At 48.2% G+C, this 13,588-nt stretch overlaps 1 protein-coding gene across 1 annotated transcript; it reads left to right on the top strand.

Annotated features, from left to right (window-relative positions):
* Positions 1-722: 722 nt before the first annotated feature.
* Positions 723-10,688, top strand: LOC124073111 (major vault protein). Its single transcript, XM_046415090.1, has 17 exons — positions 723-878; positions 2,823-2,991; positions 3,621-3,816; positions 4,177-4,300; positions 4,600-4,731; positions 4,851-4,945; positions 5,099-5,335; positions 5,456-5,581; positions 6,906-7,127; positions 7,225-7,460; positions 7,545-7,742; positions 7,896-8,040; positions 8,176-8,387; positions 8,880-8,996; positions 9,114-9,240; positions 9,723-9,911; positions 10,153-10,688. Exons 2-17 carry the CDS (start codon positions 2,831-2,833, stop codon positions 10,270-10,272), a joined length of 2,637 nt encoding a protein of 878 aa, XP_046271046.1. The 5' UTR covers positions 723-878; positions 2,823-2,830; the 3' UTR covers positions 10,273-10,688.
* The last annotated feature ends 2,900 nt before the right edge of the window (positions 10,689-13,588 follow it).

Genomic DNA, 13,588 nt, shown 5'->3' with positions numbered 1-13,588 from the left:
GGTGAATGACTGGGCGGCCATCTTGTCTCACTGTGTGGACACGCTAACCAAAGGACTTAAAGTGCTGAGGGCATGAGAATTATTCTTATTTCTACCAGTCCACCTTAAATAGACTAAAACTACATTAAAACAGCGTGTGGGTTTTTACTGTAAAATGTTAACAGGATCCGATTAAGAGCCAAAATGTGCGGGACGTGAGACAGCAGTGAGCTGATGTGCCTCAGCTTTGCTCCTCAGGATGAAACTGAAAAGCCACATCAGGAAGACCTCTTCGCACGGGGGTCCGCAGGGCAGGCGGACCATCAGAACCGCGAGGCGACAGAAAACATGAACATGCAAACACGGCGATCAGAGATTTCACCTGCACGTTAGCTTCTAAACCCTGCAGCTGGAATCCAGATGTGACGAAGCTGGACGGGTGAACTCGCGGGAGAAAAGTGACAGAAAAACCTTTCAGCAGAGCTTGTATGTTTAAGGTGATAAATATTTCTCTTTCACTTAATGATGCTTCACTTCAGATCCGTGACGTGGTGCTGCCATCTGGACCGGGTGTCAGTTTCCCTTGTTTAAGTGAGCTCAGATGCTCACAACGTATTTGCTGATGTCATTAAGAGCTGATTTCTGTAAACAGATGACGTCAGCACAGCCTCATTTTCAGCGCCTCAGCAGTCAAAGCAGTCGAATGTGCGGCCTGGCGCAGCTCTGCAGAAGGTCGGTAATCCACGTGACTGAGGATCCCTTTTCCGGGATCACAACACAGCAGTTCACGCCCACCAAATTACAGCGCAGCTGCCTTCATGTTTGCTTCGACATAAGTCTCCATCGGTGAGTCAGGATCCAGTCTGAGCCGCCTGCCCTGTGCACTCTACAGGAACGAGGTAAGACCTCAGGCACTGCCGCTGTTAGGCGGAACCGCCATCTAAAATCTTACAAATTAAAACTTTATCGCGTATCGCGTACATATTCACGCGTAAGTTAATAAAACTTTGTATGTCTTGTAAATGAGTAGGAGCTGGACTTCGAATCGGCGTGTACCAGAGACACCTACCAGGACGTTATTGAACAAAATAGCATTTGACATTTTCCTGCTAAAATCACGTTGACGTCACGGCGCCGTGAAGGGAATTTGAGCCTGAGCTTGAGTTTCGTGGTGTTTGTTAATGCTGCTCATTCATAAAGTGCGTTACAGGATGTTCTGTAACAAGTGGAGCACATTAAAATTCATTATGGATGTATGGAATGTAAGAATATGAAGATTTGTAATGGCAGTTTTTTTACATAAAAAGTTTCCAGGGTGACCAAGTCCATAACCAGGAAGTTGTCTCCTGCAGTAACCAAGTCTACCTACGGGTAGATCTGGTGTCGTACTGTGGAGGGCCTCGTCTTGTTAGACTTACTGAGGAAGAAGCAGGAAGAGACGCCTCCCATCTTCCTGACTGTGTCTGAAATGTGATTCGGATTATTTTTAACTGATCCCAACTGAAATCTGTGACTCAGTCTCACCAAAGTCTCAGCTTTAGGGCTCCGTCCACACCAGCTCCGAGCTTTGTCCGGTTCATGCCCTGGATTTTGAACAACAAAATCATGTAAAAACTAGAACTGTAAGAGTGTTCAACATGTTCTTCTTTGTCACTGGATTGGGCTGAAGTTTAACATCCAGCCAACGTTCAGGATGATCTGCTGCTTGTGTTGATGTGGAAAGAGTTTGTCAGTCAAATAAATCAAAGTAAATTAATTTTGACTTTGGAAGAACCCAGCTGAGACCTTGACATTATCCCCTTTGCAACAGGAAGACATGTTTCAGGTGAACACGTCTCACCTTGGGTCTCAGCTCAGTATTCAGCATCCTGTTCAGCGTGTTTCCACATGTTGTTTTGTCGTTATGTGATCTGCTTTTTATTAATCGCTTTCGGAGTCGATCTGTCGACGTGACGACTTCACAGAGAATCTGTTCACTGTGACAGGAAGCAGTCGGCTGGTTGTTTCAGACTCGTTTGCGTATTTCTACGCTCAGACTTTTTGACGTCCAAACCCAAACATAATAAGAAACTGGAAGGAGATGGAGAAAGCAGCCGGAAAAGCCTGAGTTCGACCAGGATCAGGAGCCGTCACACACTGCATGTGCTGTGTGAGAGTCAGAAGGACATTCCTCACTTTGTGTACCTTGGACTTGTGTGTAGCAGGTGTGTCTCTTCGTACCTGAGCTTCAGTGTTGTCTTGTCAATCGGCAACAAAACTTTTTCTGTCGTCCGTTTGCTCTTTAATCCCAGTCACGTTTTAGCGTCGAGCTTCACTCCTTCAGCTGTCATCTCTAAGTATTCAGTACTACAGCAGGTAAACGGAACAACACAGAGTACTTTGTCTGTACTTCACTCTGACAGACAGAAACATGTTTTTGTCGTCTGAACACGAGCTGCCTCAGTAATCCAAGGTTTCTGCTCACAGTACTACAATACTGCAATACTCCTCTAACACCAACAGTCAAAGTACTTCCTGATCCGACAGTCTGGTCCGGGACTGCATATCAGGATTTTAGAGGTTATTTTCCACGTTTTATTTCTGCTTTTAAAGGAAGTTTCAAAATAAGAGAAAAGAAGAGAAAGTTTTAAGTGAGTCAGTTTTCATCTGATCCTTCATAACTTCGTGTTGGAGTAAAAGTTTCCATTTGAACAGGCTGCTTTGGAAGAATTAATGAGACATTTTTAGCTGGAAACAGAGTTTGCACAACTTCCACTTTGCATTCACATCAAACATTTATTAATTCACTTTTTGGCACATAACTTGTTAACAACAATCCAAATGTCCCCCCCCCCTGTCTTCAGTTTACATCATGTCTAAGGGAGCAAACCGCGGGGCGGAGTTCGAGGTGCCGATGGATGCGTCGATCATCCGGATCCCGCCACATCACTACATCCACGTGCTGGACCAGAACACCAACATCGCCCGGGTGGAGATCGGACCGCTCACCTACATCCGCCAGGACAATGAAAGGTCAGACAGTCCGCTTCGTGTGAGCGCCGTTTGGATTGAGCCTCACGGAGCTGCTGGAGGTCTGAGGCTGAGGACGCAGCGCCGTCTTCAGTGGGCTGTTTGCGCGTCCGGCAGCAGCCTGCAGGGGGCGCCGACAGGCTGCAGACCTCCAGTCTTTGATTGATCCTCACTGATACACGAACACAAAGTGCAGATTAAAGTGAAACTTCAGTCAAATGTTTTGTGACACACACACACACCTTTGCTCTGTGCTGTTGAGGACTCATTGATTTACTCAGAAGCTTTTTGATCACAGTGATTTTTGTTATTTTTATCACCCAAGCACAAGACAAATCATGTGACTCGGGATTGATTTTATTATTGATTCGGACAAATTTGCTGTAGTCACTCAGTTCTGAGTTTGTTTCACGTCTTCCTGTGTTTGTCTTGATGCTAAGCTAGGCTAACCAGCCCTGTCATGAGACTGACATCCATCTGAACTGAGTGTAGCTTTCAAATGTTAACAATAGCAGTAACAGAAGAAGGTTATTCGTGACCAATATGTCAGTTAACTAAGTATTGATTATGAAAATACTGATCCTTAAACTGTTTCGCAGGACTGATCATGTGACCCATGTCCTGTTTTTCAGAGTTCTCTTTTCACCAGTACGTATGATCATGGTGCCGCCACGTCACTACTGCGTGATCGCCAACCCCGTGGCCCGCGATGACGACAAGCAGGTCCTCTTCGACCAATCAGGCCAGGCCAAGCTCCGCCACGCCGATCTGGAGATCCGTCTGACCCAGGACCCGTTCCCCTTGTACCCTGGAGAGGAGATCCAGCAGGTCCGCATCACACATGAAGAGTCATGTCGTTCTGTAGTTTTAAACTTTATGCTAAGCTAGGCTAACGACAGATGATCACCAGAAACTTTATTTTCCATTTTTCTTTGATGTGCTCACAAATAAAAGCACACACACTCAGTGAGAAATGCATTAAAAATGAAATTAATGTCAGGAGAGCTTTATCAGAGAAAAGAATTGTTGTTTGAGACCGTTTGTGTAAAAACTGTGAATAATGTTAAATATACGTAAATAACTGTGAACTGTTCCTCCTCCAAGCACATAAACGACACGAGTTTGATCCTGTTCGTCAGCGGGTTTCTAACCTGACCTGACCTAACCTTCTAACCGTTTGTGTTCCAGGACGTGAGTCCGCTGCAGATCGTCTATCCAGACACGGCGCTTCGTCTTCAGGCCCTGCTGGACTTTGAGGAGGACGGAGGAGAGAAGAGAGTCGCTGGAGACGAGTGGCTGTTCGAAGGACCAGGTGTGTTTTCATTAAACAGTACAATATTACAAATAGAGACGAGGCAGCCATAACGCTGGTACTGAAAAGTGAAGTACTGATATCATGTTACTAATACTTCAGACAGGATCAGATTTAATGTATCAAGAAAAGGAGAAAACTCGAAACAACAAAGATGGCCAACATGAGAGCTCCCCCTGGTGGCTGGCTGCAGGACAGCTCGTTAGGCCCTCCCCCTCCATGTTAGCAGATGAGCCAAACTAAAAACTGAGCAACACGCGTGTTGTGTTTCACATATGTGAACTGTGTCGCTGCTGCAGGGACGTTCATCCCCAGGAAGGAAGTGGCCGTGCTGGAGACCATCAAGGCCACCGTGATCAGGGAGAACCAGGCCATCAGAGTGAGAGCTCGCAAGGAAGGAGTGGACAGAGGAGGTGTCCATCGGGTCACAGGTATCTCTCATTCACACACACAAACACACACACACAGACTCACCACGCAAATTTTAAGTAGAAGGACCGTCTCAGACATCATGAGCAACATTAGTCCCCTCCTTCCATCCTCCATCCAGGTGAGGAGTGGCTGGTCAGTAAGGTGGGGGCGTACCTTCCAGGTGCCCATGAAGAAGTCATTGACATCGTGAACGCCTTCATCCTGACTGATAAGGTGACTTGGCCGTGTCCTGTGTGTGCTCGTCCAATAATAATCATCGCAGCTGACTTAAAACTGACTCTCATGAAAAGTAAAACAGGAATAGCCTTTAGCAGCAGTGTAAAACACATAAACACCTGACCAGCGCGTCATCTGTCGTCTCTTCAGAAAGCGCTTCATGTTCGCGCCGTGCGGGCCTTCAAGGACGCCGGCGGGCGGGACCGTCGTACGGGCGAGGAGTGGCTCGTCACCATGGCCGACAGGGAGGCTCACATCCCGTCTGTATCCGAGGAGGTGGTGGGGGTGGTGGATGTGACCACTCTGAACAGCAGACAGTACTGTGTGATCCTGGACCCGGTCGGACCTGACGGGAAACCTCAGCTGGGAAAGAAGAGGGTGGTGAAGGTGAAGAGAACCTCCACCCGCCATCTGAACTAAATGAGCAATCTGTCAGCTTGTTGTTAACGTTCTGCGGGGACAATTCCATAACGTCTTTCTCTTTTGGACTCCTTTTCCCTCTGTCAGGGCGAGCGCTCGTTCTTCCTGCAGCCGGGCGAGCGCCTCGAACATGGCATCCAGGACGTGTACGTCCTGTCGGAGGAGGAGGGTCTGGTGCTGAGAGCTGTGGAGGCCTTCGACGACACCGAGGAGGTGAGGAGCGAGGCCAAAGCAAAAGCGGGAAGACCACAGGGCAGAAATGCTACTGAGCTCCACAGGACGTTACTCAGCTGAGCTTGTACAACAACAACAAGTATTTCCTTAAGTCACCACACGAATGTGGAGTTAAAAGTTCAGTATAAAGTGGCAGAAATTAAAACTGCGGTTTTAGTTTAAAAGCTCAGCAGTCAGCGTCACGCGTGTCGATCCTGAGTGACGTGTAGAGACTGATGTGATCATAAAACCATAAAGCTCCACACAGCGATGTGATTGGCTCCTCTCTCTCTGTGAGCGAGTGACGCTGTGTTTGTAAAGCCAAGCTTGTGCAGCCGGTTTACCCAGAAAACTGATTAGAAAAGCAAACGCCCTCCTCACACGGAGCGCCGGGATCCTTTCAGTCACAGGTGAACGTGTCACAGCCTCACCTCACTGACAGGTGTGGTCAGGTGGTGCTCAGCCGACCTTTAACCCCGACTGTACGTCTGCAGTGTGACTGGTTATGGTCTGTATTTTATTTAGCCCTTTGAATCTCTTATCAAGTCCATGCAGGTGCAGCTTTTCATATTTGAAAGAAACCAATAAAACTGACAGTTTGAGAGTCGGTCCGATTGACTTTGTGAAGCTGAAAATGAGCTGAGCGGCAGAAGATAAGAAACGGTGATTAGCAAAGAGTTGACGTTTAGCTGTGAGATTGTCGTCTCCCCAGGGGAAACGTTAAAATGACGTTTTTGACCAGCGGTGGCGCCGTGGAGCTGCTGATTCATGGCCCAATGACGCAGCATTAGAACATTTATTTAAGCATTTGTTTTCGTCCCTTTGAGCCTCAGTGACTGATAATCAACGTGTGACCCCCTGAAAGCTAAGAGATGATCGTCTTACCAAGAGAATCTCATCACTTCAGAGTGATGGTCAGTGCTGGTTCAGGTCTTCTGCTTTGCTTCCTGTTCCTCTGACAGTTCGGTGTGATGACTCGCCACACTTCTGTTATCTCCACAAAGATCTTTTTGTTTCAACATGAAAACAGCTGAGGAGTGAAGTGATTCTCCCCTTTACGACTCCATCCTCCCTTCCTGTGCTGGCTAACCATTACACTCCGACTCTTCTTCTTCTTCTTCCTTCTTTATCACTCCTCCCACCCATTCGGTTCTCCTCCTCTTTAAACATCCTTTGGGTTTCATTTTACTCTCAGTGCCCCTCCTCTCCAGTCCCTTCTCCTCCTCTTCCTCCCCCTTCTCCCCCTCCCCCGCCTCTCCAATGCATCGCCACGTTAACCCTTCTCTCCCTCCTCCACCTCTCTCTCTCCGGTTCTCTCTGTCAGCATGAGGGGGAGGAGGACGATGAAGAGGACGAGGAGCTGAGGCAGGAGAGGGCAAAGCGCTCGCGGAGGAGCGGCATCCTCCGTCGCCCCGGAGACCGCTGGATGCTCCGGGGTCCCAGCGAGTACGTCCCCCCCGCCACCGTAGAGGTGGTGCTGCGACGCCAGGCCATCCCGTTGGACGAGAACGAGGGCATCTACGTGAGAGACATCAAAACAGGAAAAGTACGAGTGGGCTTTGGGGTCCATCCATCTGACTTTCATGGATGTGTTCGCTGGCTGAAAGTCGGCCTCAGCGTCAATGTGTCTTTGTGCCCGTCAGGTGCGAGCAGTCATCGGTCACACCTACATGCTCACTCAGGACGAGGAGCTGTGGCAGAAGGAGCTCCCGGCTAACGTGGAGGCCCTGCTGGCTTCTCCTTTGGACCCACTGGCTGACCGCTCCGACCGGACCAGGACCGGAGAGTCCAGGCCCAGGGACAAGACCAGGGTGGTCTCCTACAGGGTCCCCCACAACGCTGCCGTCCAGGTCTACGACTACAGAGAGAAGAAGGCCAGGTGGGGCCTGGTTTCCTGTCCTCGTGGCTTGATGTGGAGTCAAGCACCCTGACTGACGCGGTGGTGTTGTGGTCTTGTCTTCAGGGTGGTGTTTGGACCAGAGATGGTGATGTTGGGACCTGACGAGCAATTCACCGTGCTGTCGCTGTCTGGAGACAAACCAAAGAGGGCCAACGTCATCAAGGCAGTCTGCCTCCTGCTGGGACCCGACTTCTTCACCGACATCATCACCATCGAGACGGCCGACCACGCCCGCCTGCAGCTGCAGCTCTCCTACAACTGGTAACTGAAAGACGACAGTTAGAGCTGAAACAGCCCTGAGATAAACCCTGCTTCCGTGCTGAAAGTGCTTCAGAGACGCATCGATTCAGCCCTGCAGTATGACGCACAGGTGTGTTTGTGACTCCTCTTCCCCTCCTGTTTGTCTCCTTTCAGGCACTTTGATATCAAGTCTCCGGCAGACTCTGCTGAGGCAGCAGCTCTGTTCTCCGTCCCAGACTTTGTCGGAGACGCCTGTAAAGCCATCGCCTCCCGGGTCAGAGGAGCCGTCGCCTCCGTGCAGTTTGACGATTTCCACAAGGTTTGTGTTTCACTGTCCTCTGTCGAAAACACTCAAGGCTTTCAGCGACGGTACCTGAGTAAAACTACCAGTGGCGCCGGTAGAAAAGAAAACCATTTCCACCGGTCGTCAATCCGAGGTCTTTTGTGTTTGTAGAACTCGAACCGGATCATCTGTTCAGCTGTGTTCGGCTTCGACGAGAAGCTGGTGGTTCGTCCCAGCCTTCGCTTCAGCCAGAACAACCTGGTGATCAGCAGCGTGGACATCCAGTCTGTGGAGCCCGTCGACCAGAGGACACGAGACGCCCTGCAGAAGAGCGTCCAGCTGGCCATCGAGATCACCACCAACTCCCAGGAGGCCGCAGCTCGGTCTGATGGAAAACACACACACACACAAGGGCTTTCTGTTCTACTGTTGGAGTCTAATTTCTGGGCTCCTGAAAGCAACATGAGACAGGCGGGATCAGATTGTACCTGGTGACACCCGGGTCTTCCTCTCTAAAGGAAGACCCTGGATGTTAATCTGCTTCTGTTCTGTCCTGCTAACCACACTGTCTGTCAAAATGTAATTCTAACGTGTCACTTTCCGACAACTCAAAACATGCTGCCGTGCTTTCAGGTTGAATATGTTATGGCATAGAAATGTGCAGTTTCTGTGAAAACAGCTTTTAAAGTTTGCAGTAACTACAAAACAGCTGGAAAGACAGCTGGAAGCGAACTCAAAAACCAAAATCTGCCTTTCAGCACGCCCTCCGTTCTGACCGTATTCTCAGTCCAGAACTCTGTTCGTTAATGAGAGGAAGACTCAGATCAGTGAAGGTGTGGAGCTTCATGAGGTTTTCTGTGTGTGTGTGTGTGCAGGCACGAGGCGGAGCGTCTGGAGCAGGAGGCTCGGGGGAAGCTGGAGAGGCAGAGGATCACCGACCAGGCCGAGGCCGAGAGAGCCAGGAAGGAGCTGCTGGAGCTGGAAGCTCTCAGGTAACCACCTGGTGACGCACCTGTAGGAGACATTCAAGTCAGGAAAGACTGCAGCTGCAGGCGGGAACAATAATGAATAAATAAACAAGTGTGTGTGTGTGTGTGTGTGTGTGTCAGTGCTGCGGTGGAGAGCACAGGAGCTGCCAAGGCTGAAGCTCAGTCTCGGGCGGAGGCGGCTCGTATTCAGGGCGAAGCTGCGGTCAATGAGGCCAAACTGAAGGCTGAAGCTCAGAGGATTGAGGCGGTACGTCCTGACATCCTGTTTGACCTTTCAACAAAAAACTCTTTTCCCAGTAGAGTTGAATACTCTCCAAGGTCCTTCCAAAGTCCTGCATTCAAGACTTAAATGAAAGTACAAAATGATTAGCATCAAAGTATACTTGAAGTACTAGAAGTGTTCATTGTGCAGATGACCCATTTCAGAGGCGTTAATGTGTTCAGCTCATTTTAATGACTTCACACGCTGCTGGGTCATTTAATCCATAACATCAACCCATCATTTACTAGTGAGGAATATTTTGAATTAGCCAAAATCTGACAAGTGACTTCATTTATCCAGTAAATGACTTGGAAGTAGCAGCAAATAGAAATACAAGAATAAAGTACCTCAAAACTGTACTGAAGTATTGTACTTGAGGAAACTTACTTTCCACCACTGTTTTGTGTCGTGAAGGACCTGCAGGTAACACCTACTTTCAGCTAATGAGTTTCATTCTGTGTGTGCAGGAGGCGGAGCTCCAGCGGCTGGCGAAGGCTCGGGAGCAGGAGCTGAACTATAAGAAGCAGATGGACAACCTGGAGGTGGAGAAGCAGAAGAGTCTGGCTCAGATCGAGAGCGAGCGCTTCAGTCAGCTGGTGGAGAGTCTGGGCAGCGACACGCTCAAGGAGATGGCCAGAGCCGGGCCGGAGATGCAGGTACTGCTCTGCTGCTATGGAAACGCATGACGTCAGGTCAAAAACACACTAGAACCAGAGAGTCTGAGGTGAGACCATGATGGTCTGCTCAGTTCAGGGTGGTCCTAACAGGCAGACTGAACATGCCCCAATCGTTTCCCCATTCGATCAAAATGTCCTGATTGACTGATCCCGCCCCCCCTTCACTTGAACCGTAAGAAACTCCAGACTCTAAACTCACCGTCTGTCTCCTGTCCTGCAGGTGAAACTGCTCCAGGCTCTGGGGCTGAAGTCCACCCTCATCACCGACGGGTCATCACCCATCAACCTCTTCACCACAGCCAACGGCCTGCTGGGGGCGCTGCCGGGCCAGGGCCAGTGAGGAGGAGCAGGGGGTTGTGGGGGGGGAGCTGGTGGGGGGGAGAGAGCTGTGGTCAAAAGTAAACCTCGGCAGAAGCTCGTTTTTCTGACAGGCAGACACTTAGATTATGTGCCTTGTGTTGATCTAAAGATGCACTTCAGGGTTTCACCTCACTAACAAACATCCAGGCACACAGCTTGTGCCGATGCACACTAATGAGCCGTCTCCATAGCGACAGCAGCTGAGGCTCATGGGTACTGTAGTGTTTAGAGCCGTCACCCAAACTGACAGAGAAAAGAACACAATTTCTTAAAGCTTCATCGAGTTTCAGTAAAGTTTAATCTCTGGCATCCACTCATCGCTACAGCAGAAACTGAAGCTCTGACTGGCTGACGTACTGAAATGCATCTTGGGAGTTGTAGTGAACGTCTCTCCCCGAGTCCACAGGCTTCCAGAACATTTGACTTTTTAATCAAATAAGTTTTGCTGCAATTCTTCCGCTAACTTTGTGTAACGGAACATGAATGAGACTCCCCGTGCCTCCTAACAACACTGTGATGATTGACGGATTGGCGAACTGATCCCAACCTCCTGGGAGGAGGTTGGGATCAGTTCGTGATCTCTTCAGAGGTTTACTTTTGAGCAGGCAGCATGAAGACATGTTGTGTCATGGTGGAACATGCAAACAAATCTGTGCTGCAAATAAAGAAGAACTGTGCCTACAAACAAGCTGACACTTTGTTTAGTTGTGTAATCTGACAGCCAAGGATTTCTGTTTCTGCTTTGCACTATTAGATGTAGACGTGACGTTAAAGCTGATGTTTACATAGTGGATATGAAACCTTTGTTTCTGACTTCTCTGCTGTTGTTTCCATGTGAGGAAAAGCTCTTAAAGTGCTGCATATGAACGCAACACTTGTTTATCACTGTCGCCGTGTCATGTTTTCTGTTTAAATAAATGGGTTGAACTAACGCTACACCCCGTTTCCCTGCAGTCTGCTACCCTTCACGATATTTCATTCTGAAATGAATACTGAACTTAGTATCCAACCTGAAATGTGAGTCTGCATACGTCCACCAGAGGGAGCTCACAGATTTAGGTCTGTCATGTTATGGAGGGATGACTGATGTGGTCCAGGTCCTAAACCCCCCACCCCAGCCTGGAGAATCCAACCTCCTGATGAGCCTTCTTCACCAGACTCTAATGCTGATCCTGGATTGGGCTTGTTGGTCCACGTCCCCACTGTCACCTGGTTATTCTTTTTCAGAAATGGGCAAATGTCCTCCCTCCTGCCCACTCAGCTTTCTGTGTCCGTTCCCTCCTTCTTTGAGTTTCTCCATGTCTTCATCCTTGAAGGCCTCCTGCTTCTGCTTGAGGAGAGCCGTCACATGCGAGTACAGCCGCTGCGACGACGGAGCCCCCTCAGGAGGATGTCCTCGACGCTCCTTTTCACTCAAGGAAGTGTAGTTTGTTGTTAGCTCAGTTGTTTAGGTACAAAATAGTTCAAAGAGCTGCACCTCATCCAACAGTAAAATCCTGCTTCTACATCAGTGAGTCTTACTGACACACTCAGACTTCCATTTCAATGCAGAAATGTACTTATGGGCATATATGAGTACGGTACAGTATGAGAGCTCTACAGGAGCAGAGGAAGGAGCTGGACTGGTGTGATCTGGTCATTAGGACTGTGCTGGTATCACGGGGGACATCAGGACTGCAGCCAAACTGATGCAGATCGAGCAGGAGAGGTGGCTCCTCTTTAATTCAATTCATCGATTAGATAATTCAGTCAGCAGAGGTTAATGAAATCCCTCAAGGTTGACTGTAATTCTCTCCAACTGTCTCCTCTCATATGGTTCTCACTTTATCTTCTATAATCCGCCCATCAGTCTCCTCCGTCCCTCACAGACGTCCGCTGAGGTTTTGACCTCCAAGTTTGTGTTGGCTAACCGGATTATGTCAAAGAAAAGTGCAGACAATTAATCAGACTAAGAATAAGGGTTTGTCTCTGTGTTTTCAAAACTGATCAGAAAGTTCTCAGAACATCAACCAGGCTGCTCAGATAACACAACAACAATAACAACAAACATCCATCAGTCGACGTAACAAACGAGCCTCACCACATCAGAACTCCATCACGCCACAGACACAAAACCTCCGAGCTTCACGTACACAAAACAATCTGTCACGCCGCTTTGGGACTTCCTGTTAAATGATTTTGGCAGTGAGATCAGAAGTCCACATGTAACATCTGATCTTCAGTTTGTCACCAGAAACAAAAAGGTCTCACAGTCTGAACAGACCAAACGTCACTGCCAGGGTCAACGGTGACACAAAACCAAAGTGCAGAAAAACTCATAAAGTCGACAACCGAGAACTTTGAAATCGAACAAAACCACAAGAGCTACATGAAGCCAAAGCTCCACAGGAGGAGCGACGACATCCTGCTGGGAAACCAGACCAGATCCAGAGGCTGCGGGAGGACATATAACCCGACGGTCAAGAACTTCTTTCACCTTCAAGAGCCTCCAAACGTCATCATATCCTGCCTATTAAATCTGAACCATTAGATCCAAACACACACACACCTGATCTCTAAAGCCGTAAACATCCTGTTCGCTTGGCGTTTTCCTTTAAACAGCAGGTGATTCACGTTCCTGTCCGGAGCCTGGAGGGTCCAAACGGTGAAGACGTAAATGAATGAAGGCCACAGGGCTCACAGCGAGGGCTCACAGCGAGGGCTAACGAGGCGCACTTCATTCCTGCCCACACCGAAAGAAAAAGAAAATAGAAAGAAAGAAAAGAAGAAAATATGTGAACATAAATGTTTTATATCTATGCCACATACATTTTCCAACATATGTGCACATATTCGAAATTGGTCCCCCACATATGTCTTCCAACTATATGTATATACATATATATATATATATATATACATATATATCCATATACGCACACATATATTTACATATATGCTATACATATAGATGTAATATGTGACATAGATAAAAAACATATATTCATCATATATATATATCATATATTTCCTTTCCGTGTGGGACTCTATAGTGAAAAAGGTGTAAACATCCAGTCTGATGAGCTGGAAGACTAAGTCTCCATTTTCAGGGGACTGAATAAGATCCAGACATTTTAATCTTATTCCACTTTCTGCTGCAGATGTGAGATGCTAGATGCTGACAGCTGAAAGCTCCTTTAAATCTGTTCTGTTATGCAAAGTGTTTTCAAGGTTACTGAACAACAAACTTCTGTTTTGTCAGCCATACGGGGATATTTTTTAAAATGTTCTTTATCACACACTGGCGGGAATATAAG

This window comes from Scatophagus argus, chromosome 16 (genome assembly GCF_020382885.2).
Source record: "Scatophagus argus isolate fScaArg1 chromosome 16, fScaArg1.pri, whole genome shotgun sequence".
NCBI classification, from domain to species: Eukaryota; Metazoa; Chordata; class Actinopteri; family Scatophagidae; genus Scatophagus; species Scatophagus argus.
This window is presented reverse-complemented; position numbering and strand designations above follow the sequence as displayed.

Excerpts from the sequence above, each read along its gene's own strand:
- LOC124073111 (XM_046415090.1), top strand. The coding sequence starts at position 2,831 with ATGTCTAAGGGAGCAAACCGCGGGGCGGAGTTCGAGGTGCCGATGGAT. Across the intron at positions 5,336-5,455 it reads GAAAGAAGAGGGTGGTGAAG|GGCGAGCGCTCGTTCTTCCT; the intron begins GTGAAGAGAACC and ends TCCCTCTGTCAG. Across the intron at positions 7,128-7,224 it reads GAGACATCAAAACAGGAAAA|GTGCGAGCAGTCATCGGTCA; the intron begins GTACGAGTGGGC and ends TGTGCCCGTCAG.